The sequence below is a fragment of the Oenanthe melanoleuca genome, chromosome 8, assembly GCF_029582105.1.
Source record: "Oenanthe melanoleuca isolate GR-GAL-2019-014 chromosome 8, OMel1.0, whole genome shotgun sequence".
Classification (NCBI taxonomy): Eukaryota; Metazoa; Chordata; class Aves; order Passeriformes; family Muscicapidae; genus Oenanthe; species Oenanthe melanoleuca.
The window spans coordinates 23,178,901-23,194,052 of NC_079342.1; the positions used below are offsets into that span (position 1 = coordinate 23,178,901).

Consider the following 15,152-nt stretch of genomic DNA (forward strand, 5'->3'; position numbering starts at 1 on the left):
GGCCGCGGCGGGCCACGGGAGGCGGACCGGGGCCGGCGCCGCCTCCATCCGCAGCCGGTGCTCTCGGGCGGCAGCCGCAGCTCCAGCCCCAGTGCCGGCCGGCAGCAGCAGCCCCGCGGCACGGCCGGGACCGAGCCCTGTCCCTCGGGGCGGCGCTGCCCCGGCCCTGCCCGGTAGGGAAGGCGGAGCGGGGCCGCAGCCGCGCGCAGACAAAAGCGGCGGCGCTTCCTGCGCCGCGCCGGAGGGGAGCGGGCGGTGGGCGACGGGCTCCGCTCTCCCCTCTCCCCGCTCGGTGTTTGCTCCCTCGGTCTGCCCCCGCCCTGCCCGGTCTGTCCCGGCGCTCTCCCGGGTCCGTCCCGGTCTATCCCCTCGCTTTCCCCAGTCCGTCCCGATCTATCCCCGCGCTCTCCCTGGTCCATCCCCGCGCTCTCCGCGGTCCGTCCCGGTCTGTCCCGTCTCCGTTCCCCCGGTGCCCTTCCCGGCCGGCGCGATGCCGGTCGCCGGTCGCCCCGGGGCGCTGGGCACGGCGCTGCTGCTGCTGCTCGCCCTGAGCGCCCGCGCCGTGCCCGAGCCCGAGGCGGTGCCCGAGGGAGCCTCCACCCTGGCCTTCGTCTTCGATGTGACCGGCTCCATGTACGACGACTTGGTGCAAGTTATCGAGGGCGCATCCAAGATCCTGGAGACATCGCTGAAGAGACCCAAGCGGCCGCTGTACAACTTCGCGCTGGTGCCGTTCCACGATCCCGGTAGGGCATTCCCCCCGTTGGGACGAGCGGGACCGGGCCGGGGCGGCAGGAGCTGGGGAGGGCAGCAGGGAGCTCCCGAGGGCTGCAGAAAGTTGGGTTTTCTGCGCTTGGAGAGACTAGAGCCTAAGTATTCCAGTCTCATCGCAGTCCTTGCCGCACGCCTTTCTCTGTCGAGTAACATGTGACGCTATTTCTCTATCTCTCTACAAAGCTTCCCAAAGCCTTCGGGATAGACTGGATGGGCTCTAAGTGTGCTTTGTGCACCAGAGTATCTTAAACGATCAAATACTCCCCTTAATTGTTCTGATACGAGCTGAAGTAGCGTCAGTGAACTGCACGTGTAGTAGTAACGGTGCTACTGAGTTTTTTCCGATGCACTTCTATAGGAGTGCAGTTAAAAACATGCATAATGTGGTTGCATTCTTCCTCCTGTCTTATTATCCCATTCAGAAACTTACATTCAGAAACTTACATTCAGAAACTTACAATGAAATTATCCAGAAGCTTTACATAGTATGTTTTTTTTTTGTTTGGGGTCTGATTTCTTCCCCTCACCTTTTTTCCGTCTTCCACTGTACATCGTGCATTCCTCTCTTTCAGCATCTGTTTTTTGTTCCCTTCCTATCCGTTTTCTCTGGCTTTCTTCCTCTTTCCTTGTCAAATTATTCTGTTGACTTGAAGAGGAAATAGGAACAGGATGCCCCAGGCTGGTGATATGTGCTGTACTGTGCAGTAAAAACTCCCTTAAATAAAGTCAGAAAGTGGGAAAAAGCCCTTGAAAATTACCTTTTGGCTTTAATTCCCTTGGAATATCTCAGAATATGATATTCCCAAACTCAGTGCTTAAGACTTCCATTTTTGCAGGGATGTCAGCAAAAAAAAGTGGACATCATTTCTGTTTCCCTCCTAGTAACAGATACTCCTGCTGACAGTATTTTGCTATTGGTATAAATATCTTAAACCAAATGCTTAAAAATTAGAGGGAATAGCTTGTATAGGTTCTATTTTTTTCCTAGAAAGAGTTCTTCATGGTGGTATCAGCATGTTCTATCACAAAAGATTCCTTATTGTTTCCACATTTGATGTCATTTTCTTTTTGGTTTCACTCTGTTCACCCTATCTCCACCCCCCCCCCTTTTTTTTTTTTTTTTTTTTGTTATTTTATGGAACAAGCTTATATGGGACTTAAAAAGCATCATGCCACGGAAATAAACAAGAAGGGAAAGATTTGGGTCAAGTGTTGAACCTAGAACTCTTTTATATCCTAAGCTGATAGATATCTTTGGAGCTCTTTTTCCATGGAATAGCCAGAAGATCAAGAGGATGGGTTGGGTGTGGTTTTCTCTCAATGATGGGACATCTTCAGTGAGCAGAAAGGAATTCAGTCTAGGAGTTGATAGCTCTTTTTTTTCAGTGATTGGGTAACTATTCCATCCACAAGAGCAAGAAGATGTGTGGTGCTTGTTTAGTGGTCCTTTGTTCTTGTGCATCCTCAGTAGAAAGAAGTCTCAGCTTTCTCTCATGGGTAGTCCTTGGCTTTCATCACAGACCACTTTCATGTCCTCTGTTTCAATAGCTCCTTTTTTCATTCTCATTGCATATGTTTTCAGTTTTTCAGTTTTTCTTCTGCACATTTTCATCTTTTCAGTCCTTTTTTGTGTCCTTCTCCCATTCCTGCTCCCACTGCCTCTCCAGGTCCTTTGTTTGTGTTCCAGACTGACTCCTTTGACCATGCTTTGCTGTACCACCCTTCCTTGCTCTGTACAGACCTCACCAGCAACAAATCCACTGCCACCTTCCCCTTCTTGAGTCACATTTTCCCACTCACTGACTCCTTGCTTCCTTGCCTCCTCCCCCATTCCCTCTCTTTGCACAGGAGATCCCTTTCCTTGGCAAATGTTAGACTTCATTCAGTGGAGTGACTGAAACTTAAACCTGCAGAGAACTGACCTGTGCAGCACAGAGCTGCTGGCAAACGTGCCTCAGAGTATCCTATTACACCTCTGTGTGGAAGTCCAGCTTCCCTGAGGGGCCTTACTTCTTAGCCTGATGGATAACCTGTGAGGGCAGGGCGCTCTGTCAAAGTGGAAGATGGACAATTTTCAACTTCATTTTGTCCTAGTTTCTGAAAACTATTTATCTGGCCTTTCTCAGAGTTAGAAAGGCACACTACAGGCCAATGTCTTGAATTTTGTGGGTGTATAAGGTCCAGATGATTGCTGGTCATCTGTACTGTACATCTGATGATGACCAAGCTGAGGCTCTTGAAAAGAAATGCAAGAAATGCTGTTTTTACCACTTCAACCTCTTTTTTTTTCTTTCTTTTTTTTTTTTTTTTTTTTATTTTTTAATCTATGAAGAAGTAACTTTTCTCAAGAACCTCATAAAAGCATTGCTTGGCAAGTATTTCACAGCATCCAATTAATTTACCTAGTATTGGTCTTTCTGAAGGTTGCTCAACTGAATTAATGAGCGTGAAGCTATTTTTGTTACAATTTGTATTGTTATTCTCTCAGTTCTTCTTCCAAAAAAGAGCTTGATATGTAGCTGCCTCACAGGCAAATTTTCTGGGTATTTTTGTGAGGTGCTGTGGTCCCTGGGGCAGATGGGACTATAAAATGGATAGAGATGCAGCTGGGGCTCAGGTACAAGGAGCTTCTCTTTGAATAAAGGTTCCCTGATGCAGACACACTGTTGATAGGTAATTAGAATTTAAACTGGGTGTGGATTTGATTTCAGACTCTATTGTTTTCCTAGTCTGTGTTGCAGAGTGCACTTGACATCCTACAGGGTACAGCTGGTATACATTTGGTATAAATGTAGTCTAGCAGAATATGGGAGGATTTTTAAATAACTCAAAGTGCTGCATTATTAGCGCTGCATTAAGGCACTGGAACTTGTCCAGGGAAGGGAATGGAGCTGGGGAAGGGTCTGGAGCACCAGAAACAGCTGAGGGAGCTGGGAAAGGGGCTCAGCCTGGAGAAAAGGAGGCTCAGGAGGACTTTCTGGCTCTGCACAACTCCCTGACAGGAGGGGACAGCCGGGGGGAATCAGGCTCCCAAGGACAGAATAAGGGAAAATGGCCTCAAGCTGTGCCGGGGCAGGTTCAGGTTGGATATTAGGGAAAACCTTTTCACAGAAAGGGCTATAAAGCATTTGCACAGGCTGGTGGTGGAATCCCCATCCCTGGAGGCGTTCAAAAACCAAGTGCATGTAACACTTGGGGATAAGGTTTACTGGTGGTGGTGTTGGGTTGATGGTTGGACTTGATGATGTAAAAGGTCTTTTCCAACCTGAATGATTCTGTGATTCCATGATTGTGATGTGCCAATGTACTGTGGTGTGTGATGGCAGATTTAAATGTAGTGTTTTCCCTACTGCAGTGGCATTTTGGTAAAACAGGAATACAAGTATACTTTTGGTATCAAACCTGAAGCTTTTGGTACAGAATTGTGGCCTAGGGAAAAATTCGTCATGGCTTGCACATTCCTGTACCATGTACCATCTAGTGGGATGCAGAGAGTTCAACTTTGGAAAATCCTTTTGTTTTGGATTCTACTTTGTGAATAAGCATGTGCAGTGCTTTAACAGATTACAGGGAATTTTTTTATTGTGGGCTTTCAATGCCTAGACGTGATCACAGAACTTTTGTAGAAGATGAAAAGGACTGTTGACTAAGAAATTTCTTGCCAGACTTGTGTTCAATGGAAGAACTGGCATGGGGGGCAGAAAATTGTCCCAAATTTACGAAGAGTTGGCCCAGGAAAATTTAGAACTGGAGCTAAAGCTGAAGATCAGCAAATGCTTTTGTAGTTGTGTGTTGTGGGTCCTGATGTCCTCCTAACTCCCATTGTATCCTGTGGAAATGGGATTGAACTTGGAATGTCTTTATTTAACATCTGTGGCCAGCTTTGCTATTTTTTCTTTATGCCATTAAGGAATTTTGGAATGGAAAATAAGCCTGAGAGGACGAATTCATCCCTAGTATTTTTCTGTAAAGCTAATGGAATTATACCAGTCATAACTCACTCTGTGTGATTTAATCAAGCATTCCTTTGGTGTGAATGACTATTCCATAGACCAAACTCCAGTAATTAATTAAGACAGAAATTAAGGGAATATATAACCTCTGGATTTCCTAGGGTAGAGGATGGTGTTTGTCTGTTCATATTCTGCATATCTACAGAACTGTGAGCACCTCCTGACCCTTTTCTAACAAATCAGAAAGGAAAAACACTGTGTGAGAAAAGGGGAAACATTAATAATGCTTAGTTTAGATGGGAAAATAGTATTGAACTTAAGTCACATAGTAAGTGTGTAGAACTAGGAATACATTTTTTCCCCCTTGATCCCATTCCTCTCTTTTGAGAGAGCAAAGCTTTTTTCTATCTTGGAGTTATGCACATAGTTAAGCATGTAGTTATGTTTAACTGGAGTCTCTTTTTTAACAGACTGGCAGGGCTGTGTCTATAACATGGTTAGGCTGCTGAGCCACATATTAGCTTGGATCAAGTTCAGGAGGTCATATGAAAAGTCTGGGAACTTTGGGTTTTGCAGGTTTGATGGGTTTTTTTTAGAAGTTATATATAATGAAGAAGTAATGATTTTTCCAGAGGAGGAATTCTATGAAATTAAAATAAGGCTATTAATGGAGTTAAAGTTTTTTGTACTTCCTGACAGAAAAAGTGGCTATGCAGATGGATAATGAAGGGAGAGGGGAAGGCAGGACTGTGTCCTTGCTGTACCCACAGCTGGATGGTATCACGGATGATGTCACTGCTTCTTCCTCTCACATCCAGCTCTCCTGATAGCTCTTCTCCCATGTGCTGCCCTGCACTTTTGCGTTCTTCTGTCACTTGAGGTCTTTGGCCTTGGGCTTTACTCTCAGATTTATGAGTGTCTAAGTTTCTTAGGCAGAGGCTGAATGTGTGTAAATCACTTGGAGAAGATGAAGAATGACCCTTCTTGTATAGCTTTAAGAAGAGGGGCATTGTCTTCAGCATTCCCTCTGTTTCCTTTTTGGGTTGGAAGAAGTGGTTCAAGACTTATTATTAGTTCTAGTAAAGAACAGGAACATGGTTGTAGAGAAACACTACTGCAGCAGTGGTTTTCAAATCAGGGAGAACAAGTTTCAGGGAAATGTGGTATTCTGTACTGATATCTGAGTTTACCCACACCATGGCACTGGTATTTCTACAGGAGATGGGGGCAGCATGGAAAAGATTGGTGTCCCAGAAGCTGTGGCTGCCCCTGGATAATGCCTCAAACAAATAATTCTTTTCTGCTTTGAATTACAAATTATTTTTCATGTTACATTTGAAATTGTTTCCTACAGAGCTTAGAAGTTACTTGTTCTATTTTGCTTTGCTCTCCTCAGCTCCAAGTGGTTATAATTCCAAGGAAAACTGCAGCTCATTAACAATGTATTCCCATGCTATTTTGTCCCCATAATTACTACTGATGTGATTTGTCAAGTGAGCCTTGCTGTTTGTTAGCAGTGTGTGCCTTTTCCCTAGAACTTTTGGCATTTGATACTTCACCTGTTGTGTCCCACGTAGAAGTCACAGTACCTTTGTTAACTCAGCTTTCTGATACGTGACAATTCACAGAGAGATCTTCTCCCAGTTTCTTAACCACACTCTGAATTTATCTCCCAGGAGTTACAGCAGCTTATGTTTCACACAATCACATGGAGAAGCCCAGTTAATCCTATTCATGGAAGTAATTGTTTAACACAAGGCTACAGGTCTTGATGGGAGCTCTGTGGTATGGAAAGAAAAGAGCAATTTCTGCTGCTGCATGCATCTCCTGGATTGGTTTAAATGCACACAAATCAAATTCATACTGATGTACAAAAAGCAGATATTTGATGCAGATGCTCAAGTACTTTTAAGCTATGAATGAGCTGTCCCTCTGAGACTGATACAGTGTCCCATTTTCATCTGGAGAAAACAACTATTTTCTGAGAATGCATGGTAATGAAGTGAATAAGGAGCCATGAATATTGTATGCATCTTTATCTCACTTTAACTGAGGTGATAGTGTTCATTATAAAGAGAATTGTCACAGAAATATGGAGGGAAGTTGACAAGGAGGCCAGTCAGAATATTTGCTTCTTGAAATGCCAAGTTTGCTCTTTTCAAGTGCCAATCCTAGAGGAAAACTAGGAAGAAACATGTCTTTGTGGTGGGGAATTGGAATCATAGAATTGTTAAGAGAGGTGAATTGTTACAAGGTTGGATGAGACCTCTAAGGTCATCTAGTCCAACCACTAGTCCAACACTGGCGTGTTTGCCACTAAAACTTGTCCCCAAGTGCCATACTGACATGTCTTTTGGACACCTGCTGGAATGGTGGTTCCTCCACTGCCCTGGGCACCCTGTTCTAGTGCTTCACCACCTGTTTGGTGAAGAGATTTGTTCCCAATATCCTTAACCTCCCCAGGAGCATCTTGAGGCTTTTTCCTCTCATCTTGTCCCTGTTTCCTGCGTGCAGAGCCCAACTTCCTCCAGCTGCCCCCTCCTGTCAGGGAGCTGTGTAGAGCCAGAAGGTCCCCCCTGAGCCTCCGTTTCTCCAGTCTGAGCCCCTCCAGCTCCCTCAGCTGCTCCTGGTGCTCCAGCCCCTTCCCCAGCTCCATTCCCTTCCCTGGACATGATTTAATAGTGAATGAATGCCTTTACTGGAGAGAATGAAGTTGAGGTCTCAGGGGAAAACGAAGGGAAAGAACCACTCAAGACCCAAAAACTGGTGAAACTGACACTGATCCTTAATCCTTGCTCTGTGTGCTGCACTGCCATCCAGCAGTACTGACTTGATTGGGATCAGGCACGAGGCCATGCCCAGGTGCCTTTTGAAAGCTCACTTTTTTGTGAGGCAGGGGTGTGCTGCATGTTACCTGCAGAGGTTGAACAGTTCCTGTCCTGCAGAGGGGGCATGGAGCGATGGAACTCCCTGTGCTGATACAAATTGTGTTTGAGCTTTGCTTAACCAAGGAGGAGTAAAAGGAGTTTGTATTGGGTTAGTGATTTTTTTCAATGCATTATGCAATGTTGGTTCTGCATCCTGCTGGTCCAACTTGTTAGAAACCTTAGAGCTATTTTTAGTGTACTGTGAAAACAGGGAACAGTCATGACCCAAAGGCTATCAGAGCTCCAGGAGCTTTTGGACAATGATCTCAGGCACAGGATGGGATTGTTGGGGTGTCTTGTGTGTGGCTGGGGATTGGGCTGGATGATCCTTATGGATCCCTACCAGCTCAGGATACTTTGTGATTCTATGGCTTGACGTCTCTATTGTCTTTTTTCTGACTTGTGCTTTATCCTTTGTGTGTGTATCAGTCTTCTTGGAATTCATATTAGTGTGGATTCACTCAGTGGAGGATCTGGATAAACCAAATTGAGGACTGTGGAAAAGGAGCACATGTTTAATTTAGTTAATGTACTTCAAATGTGGCCTGAAGCCTGGCAGGAGGAACCCTATAGACAGAGAGCCCCCAGATGCCAGTTAGTATATATTTTCCAGTCAATGATTTGATTGTTGGCATATGCTTTGGCTTTGATTTTGAAGGAGACACATGCATCAGAGGAAACATTGAGAACATACGCTTTTCAGTTTGCAAATGGCAAAGCAGTTTCTCTGTTGAAAGCGAGTGATGGTGTTACTTGATCAGCTCACCATGCTGTGGTAATCTGCAGTTTTGTTAGAAGGAATAGGATGGATTTAATGAAATGTGCTCTCTGCTGGTTGCTTTTTGTGCTTCATTACTCCAGCCAGGGAGAACATTTTACCCCTCACATTTTTGAACATAATGTGTCTTTTATAACTGGTGCTGGTGTTTAGGATTTCCTGTTTGAGGTGTGCTGCTCTGAGATCATATTTATGAGACCCTTCAGTGATGCTGTCAGTGAATTCATGCCTGTGCAGTTGTTGTTGGGTGAGCTCTGGGTCCAAGATTTGAATTTTGCAAAGGGGTAGCTTGCAGTGTTGATTTTTAAGGGGAATTAGGATTGTTTAGATCAGGCATACCCCCCTTTGGTCTATGGTTAAGCTTCTTTTGTTGCCTTTTGAGAAGCACATGTAACCTACTCTTTGGTAACTGATTTTGCCAGAGGAGAATCACAATGAACTCATGTTCATGTAGTATTTGGATGGGATAATGTTATGTCAAGATACATGAAGCCGTGGCACTGAGGACAGGATTAATTTCACTTCAGGCACTTAACTGAAGACTCTCAGATGAGAGTCTGGTGACCCAAGGACTCTTTCTGTAAATCACAAAATGAAACTGGCACCTTAAGGAGCAGTTCATCTCCTGTGAATTTTTAAATACTCTTTGGAGATCTCATTTGCTCTCACTGACTGTAGGGAAAGCAAAGATTAGTTCAGTCAAAGCCCTGAATTTACAATGCATGAAGTTAATTGAGAAGCTTTCAGCTTTCTAGCATTCTGCACTGGGCTGCCTGTCCACATAATAGTCCCTGAGGTTTGTTTCACACCTAGGTTTTCATCCTTCCATGGATACCATGGGCTCTCAGGGGGGAATAGGTTATTCCCACATGGTCAGCAGCTGAAGAAGGTCCCTCTCTGGGCAGCCCCAGCACACCCTGAGGGCTCCTGCAAGCCTTTGCCAAGGGCCTTGCTGCCTGTCTGATCATGGAGCTGCTCAGGAGCTCAAGCATCTCCTCTGCTCTCTCCACAGATTATTGGCAGGGTTGGAACCTTGGTGTTCAGAGACCCCTTCTGTGTCAGCTAAAGGAGTGACACTGGCAGATCTGGGGCTGAGAGTGCCATGGGACAGTCCCTGAGTGGGTCTGGGATGTGCCTTGTGCTGTGTACTGCAAATATAAACAGGCGGCCTGTGTTCCTGCAGCAGCTTACTGTTCTGTGTCCCTGTGCTCCTCCATCCTGATTTGCTTTGGCACCCTTGCTACTCCTCTTCACTCTGTGCCCTTTGCTGAGCTGTGCCCCTTCTCCTAAAACATTCCTGGCCATGGATTTCAGTCTGCAAGGCATTACTGGTAATATATATGCATTTTTGCAAATGACATATTCCCAGACAGCGAGCCAGCCTGCAGCAAACATCACAAACAAACAGAGAGAACTGAAAGGATTGAATTTATTCTCAGTGATGTGTCCCTGTTAGCAGGCTTATCCATACTTGCTGGAATAGTGGCTTCCTTACCATTTGCTCTTGGGAAAAGGCCAGTAAGTAAGTGTGTGATATAGGTACAATGAATGAATATTATACAGCTTTAAAAGCTAATTTCGTGTAGCCTGATACATAGAGGAGCCAAATATCAACTTTATAGGATCAATTATAGCCAGCAGAGCTTGCTTAGCAATAAGAGGTAACCAAAGCAGAACAGGACCCCAGTTCTCAGCCTGGAAAAATGCTGCTGGAGTGGAGTGAGTGGGGGTGGGTTTGCAGCATGGAATGAAAATGAAGGAATGTCTTGTGTTGCTGTAGTCCCTGCTAAATGTCTGGGCTGTTTGCTCAGGATAGCAGTTCTGAGCTGTGACTGTAGGTTACTGCTGGACTCCTGCCAGCTTGTTTAAATTAGATTCCTAGCCCGGGGGCTGGGGTGATCAGCAGGAAGCCATTGTAATTTTCATGCCTTGGACACCAGTGTATTTTCATGAGCTGAAGTGAAGTGTCTCTGGGGATGCTGAATATCTCTGAAACATTTCCTGAGTTCTCTTAAGCTCTGCAATGGTATGTCCGACTCTGTTTTCCAAAGGATGGAGCTTTTTGTTTAGTTAGTGAGGTCTTAGTTCACTTGAGTAGTATGCTTTTGCTGTTGGAACTCAGAGAGGAACAGAAGAAGAGGAGGAAAGCTGTGCAGGAAAAATGATGGGCTGTGTCTTAGGACAGCTAGGAGTACTGTAATTTCTTTTATGCCCTCATATTAATTTGTATTTCTGTTTACTAAAATCTTCATGAGATTGTGACTTCAGGCTACTGTGTCAGAGACAGGTTTTTAGGTGAATGGGGGAAATGTTTGGGCAAGCACACAGTTTTAGGTAAAAGAGCAGTAGCTGGAGTGCCTAGGCAGAGAACCTGTGATTTTGGGCAGATCCTTTGCCATTTTCTGTTACTTACACCAGTACAATGGTAGTGTGATTTTTAATTAGAGATCATTAACATCCCTGTGCACACTATTGCTGCCATGTACCACAGTTGGAGTACCTGAAGCATGGCAAGACCCCAGGGTGTGGCACAGGCCAGGCCTAGTGCCTGGTGATGCCCCAGTACTTTGTTGAAATAAGACATGGTGTGCACTGTTGGCTGCTCTCTAACAGCATTTGGAGAACATAATAAGGTGCCTAGGCAGTGGTGCTTGATTTAACAACATAGTACTTAAGCCCCTACACATCTGTGTCATAGGACATTTCAGATGTCTGTGTGGTTGGTTTTTTTTTTTTTTTTTTTTTTTTTTTTCCCTTGGTGTCTTGGTTTTTTTGTTTTGTTTTGGTCATGTCTTTCCCTTTTAAAATTTTACATAAGTTGAATCAAATCACAGGGAATTCATGTGACCTACCCCTGTGTCACAGTTTTCTGTGTTAAACACAAACTCACAAAACATTTTTTTCTCTCTGAAATGTTTATTTCTTCTTTTCATTTCTTTCCTAGTCTGTCTGATTCCTCATCTTTTTATCTTCTTTGTCTGTGTATTCAGCCCATCCCTTCCTCAAAATTTCCATTGACCCTTTTCCCTCAGAGGTTCAGTGTCCCTTCTCACTACTCCCCTCCATATCTCAAGATTTCTTGGCAGTCTGGAGTATCTTTTGCATATACACACTGGATCCTGGTGGTGAAATGTGTGGTGCTAAAGACAATATATTCTTGCTTTCAAAGAGGTGCTGTGTTACCCACAAAAAGGTTTGTGCAGGAGAGCACAGAATCATGGAATGGGTGCTGTTTGCCTCAGTCTGAATGTGGCTGGTAGCTAGGACACATCTCATTCCCAATTCACATGTTGGTCATGGGAGTGAGTACTTTTGTAGAGTCAAAATTGGACCAACTGACCCTGATACTTTGTTTTCTGAAATTGTGCTTTCCTAAAGTTGTATCTGTAGTGGACAAAATAATTATTTTTCTGCATTGCTTCCTGCTTCCCTCTTCTTTAAGGTCATGGCTTTTTCTGATCCCCAGTTACGAGTGCTGCTTGGCAATCCTTGATTCATTCTCACACAGTCCAGGTTAGCAGAGGCAGAAGAAGCTTCTTAGTTTGGGAGCTTGATTAGAGTGCATGATCCACCCTGGGGCTGAGCAGAGGAGAGGTGATGGCTTGTGTTGTGGTGGTTCTGGCCAGCAGGACTGGCACTGGGCTCAGCTGGCAGGGAGGGAGCATCCCGAGTGCTAGTGAGCTGGAAGGATTGAGTTACACTGGATCTGTGTATGAGGGAGAATCTGGACAGCCTCTGTGAATGCTGACAGTGGAGGAAAACTGGCTTTGTGTGTCAAGCTTTGTTCTCAATATTCCTGCTGTGGCTTATGCTTAGGGTGTGAAAAGCAGGGATCATGTCATTGCTGTAAAATGTTGGCCCTTTCTCTACCTTCCAAAGTTGATTTGAATGTCATTCTGTTACCCAAATGAGCCGTGGCATAGGGAGATGAAAATCATGACTGTTGGCTAAATGGCATTTTGAAGAATTGGCAGTTCTAACACATCAAGCAAATAATTTAATGACTTGGTGGTATGGCACAGCCACCAATATGATGTGTACCCGTGGCTGGGACTTGTTTAGAGGGAAGGCAAAAAAATACTCCCCTGGAGTCTAGAGGTCTATGGTACAGTATGGAGCTGGAACTGGAGCTGCAGCTTAGCAAAAGGTGGAAGTCTGTATTTCTTTCTGGAAAGGACACAAGGGAGGCAACCAAAGAGATGCTGTTGCATTCCTGCTTTGTGGGGACGAGTCTTGGTTCATCTCAAACTGTCCTTTTTACAAAACAAGCAAGTAAGAAAAGCCCTGAATAAGTGAAGCATGTTTTGAATTAACTCATTAATTTGCATAAATCTTGCGTAGAGGTAGATTTGAAGTAAATAAAACTTTTCACTCTGTAGAGGATTTTGACTGAGGGTATTTATGGGATAACTCAAGCCCTTTTTACCTTATGTTGTATCTATATAGCATTAAACGCTTGCTTAGTTACTTGCAATGAAAGCCATTTTTTCCCAGTTTGGTATTCTGTCTCTGATCAGGTTTTGATCTCAGTTAAATGGAGTAAATCCAGAGTAATTCCATTATAGTCAGTGATGCTAGTTTGGATTTACACCGGTATAACTGAGCTCAGAGTCTGGCTTTGGTTGTCTGCCATCTTATTCTGCTAAGTATTACATCCTTCCCAAATGTCCTTTCTCATCTTGTTTTCAGACCTTGCTGGCTCCTCCTACTTTACCAGATTCCAAGAGTAACAACATAGGTGAAGTTTACGTGATGAAAGATTGTTTAAGCAGGGTCTGGTTTTTATTAGCTCAGCTGGTTTTCATTTTTTCAGCCCTGTTTGAAGTCTGATTGTGCTCAGGCTGGGATCTGGATCCATCCTGCTTTTCCTACTTCACTCAATTTTGTCCATTAGAAGTGTGGTGTTTTAAATTACAGGGTGCTGCCCGACATTATAGTTCAGTAACAATTATGTGCCTCAGTGATGTTTTAAAGCAATTTTTAACTCCAAAGATCAGAAAAAAAGAAGAGTACCTTAAGGCATTACTGCTAATCAGCAACATAACTTGTTTGGAAGGGCTCAGAAAATGTGAGATGTGACTTTGGAGAATGAAATTAATTAAATTTTTCCTGGTTTTGTTAGCATCTAGGTTATTCTGTTAGTTAAATAGGGTTTATTACTCAGGTTTGCAGTTTGGACAGTTTTATCTGTGTTTATGTAGTTTAGCTGGGCATTGGGGGCTTGGGCCTTGTAATCATTCCAGAAATGAATCCATAACGTTTGTTGTAACCTATTTACAGTTGGGTTTATGTTGGTACAGTATTGCTGCATTCATGGGATGATAAATAATCCTACCCAGGATATCCAGCCCCAGCTCTAGGGATAAAGAAGGGATAGGAAATGGGAAATGTCACCTCCTTTAGATTGGAAACCTCAGGCACAAACTGTAGTTAAGCAAAACACTTCGGAATGTTTTTATATAGATTCTGTTGATTTTGATACCTTTTTCACATACCCTTAAGTTTTTCTGAGTGAGGCCTGAAGATTTGCCTCTGGCAGCAAAGGAGATGTTTGGCAGAACTGGTAATTTAAACCTGAGCCATCGTTCCTTAATCATCTGGATGGCGTTTTGTACTGCAGACACCTGAACAAGATCTTCAAGAGAAGCTGGATGACTATCCATGTCTGTACCTGATGAGCTCCTGAATTCCATGAAATGACAGTCTTCACTGTGACCACTCCAGTGGGCAGTTGGTGCAAGAAAATGGTTCCTTGAGTCTGCCCAATGGGCTGTTGTTTAAGGAATTAGTGATTCCCTTGCAATCTTTGTTCCTTGGCCTTCATGTTCAGGAAAACTGCCTTGACTGTCAATGTATGCAGGTATTCCATGTTGGTTTGTGAGTTTCTTTAAGATGCTGGAGGGGGCACAGAGAGAGTTTGGGGCTGGAGCACTGAGCAGCACATCAGAACAAAGATGGGACCAGTCTCTAAGGGCAGGATTGAAGACAGGCTGGAAGAGCTGGGGGTGTTTACCTGGAGAAGAGAGGTTTCTGGGGGAGACCTGAGAGCCCCTTCCAGAGTCTAAAGGGGCTCCAAGAGAGTTGCAGTTGGACCTGGGACAAGGGATGGAGGGACAGGACAAGAGAGAATGGCTTCCCACTGCCAGAGGGCAGGGTCAGATGGGATATTGGGGAGAAATCCTTCCCTGTGACGGTGGGGATGCCCTGCACAGGGTGCCCAGAGAAGCTGTGGATGCCTCTGGATTGCTGGAAGTGTGGATCAGGGTGGATGGTGCTTGGAGCAACGTAGTGGAAGGTGTCCCTGTGCATGGCAGGGGGTGGAATGAGATAAGCTTTAAGGTCTCTTCCAAACCCAAACCATTCCATGGTTCCATGCTATTCACTGGTGACATCCTCAGTGACTGTACTTGCTGCAGCAGCTCAGGAATTTGCACTCACTCTTCACTCGTGTTGACTCATGAGAGGAGTGGTGACCCAACCACTTCAAATATCCATTGTGAGCTGCCAGACTGTATTTGAAAGGACCTGCAAGTTCAGAGAGTGGGTTTTCTTCCAGACACAATGCAGACCCTGAGAAAATACGCTTTAGATTGACTTACACAAACAGTGCAAGTCAGGTGATAACATCGATTTTTGGAGCTTGATGGTTTTATGGTCAGAGATCCAAATTCCCCAGAGAAGAAATCTTTGTGCTCTGTGTTGTATAAACAGGCTGAACAG

At 44.6% G+C, this 15,152-nt stretch overlaps 1 protein-coding gene across 1 annotated transcript in view; it reads left to right on the top strand.

Annotated features, from left to right (window-relative positions):
- Positions 1 to 130: 130 nt before the first annotated feature.
- Positions 131 to 15,152, top strand: part of HMCN1 (hemicentin 1) — a 157,206-nt gene continuing 142,184 nt past the window's right edge. The window contains exon 1 of the mRNA XM_056497859.1: positions 131 to 746. Within this exon, the coding sequence (XP_056353834.1) occupies positions 491 to 746 (256 nt within the window). The 5' untranslated portion in view covers positions 131 to 490. The remainder of the gene's footprint in view (positions 747 to 15,152) is intronic.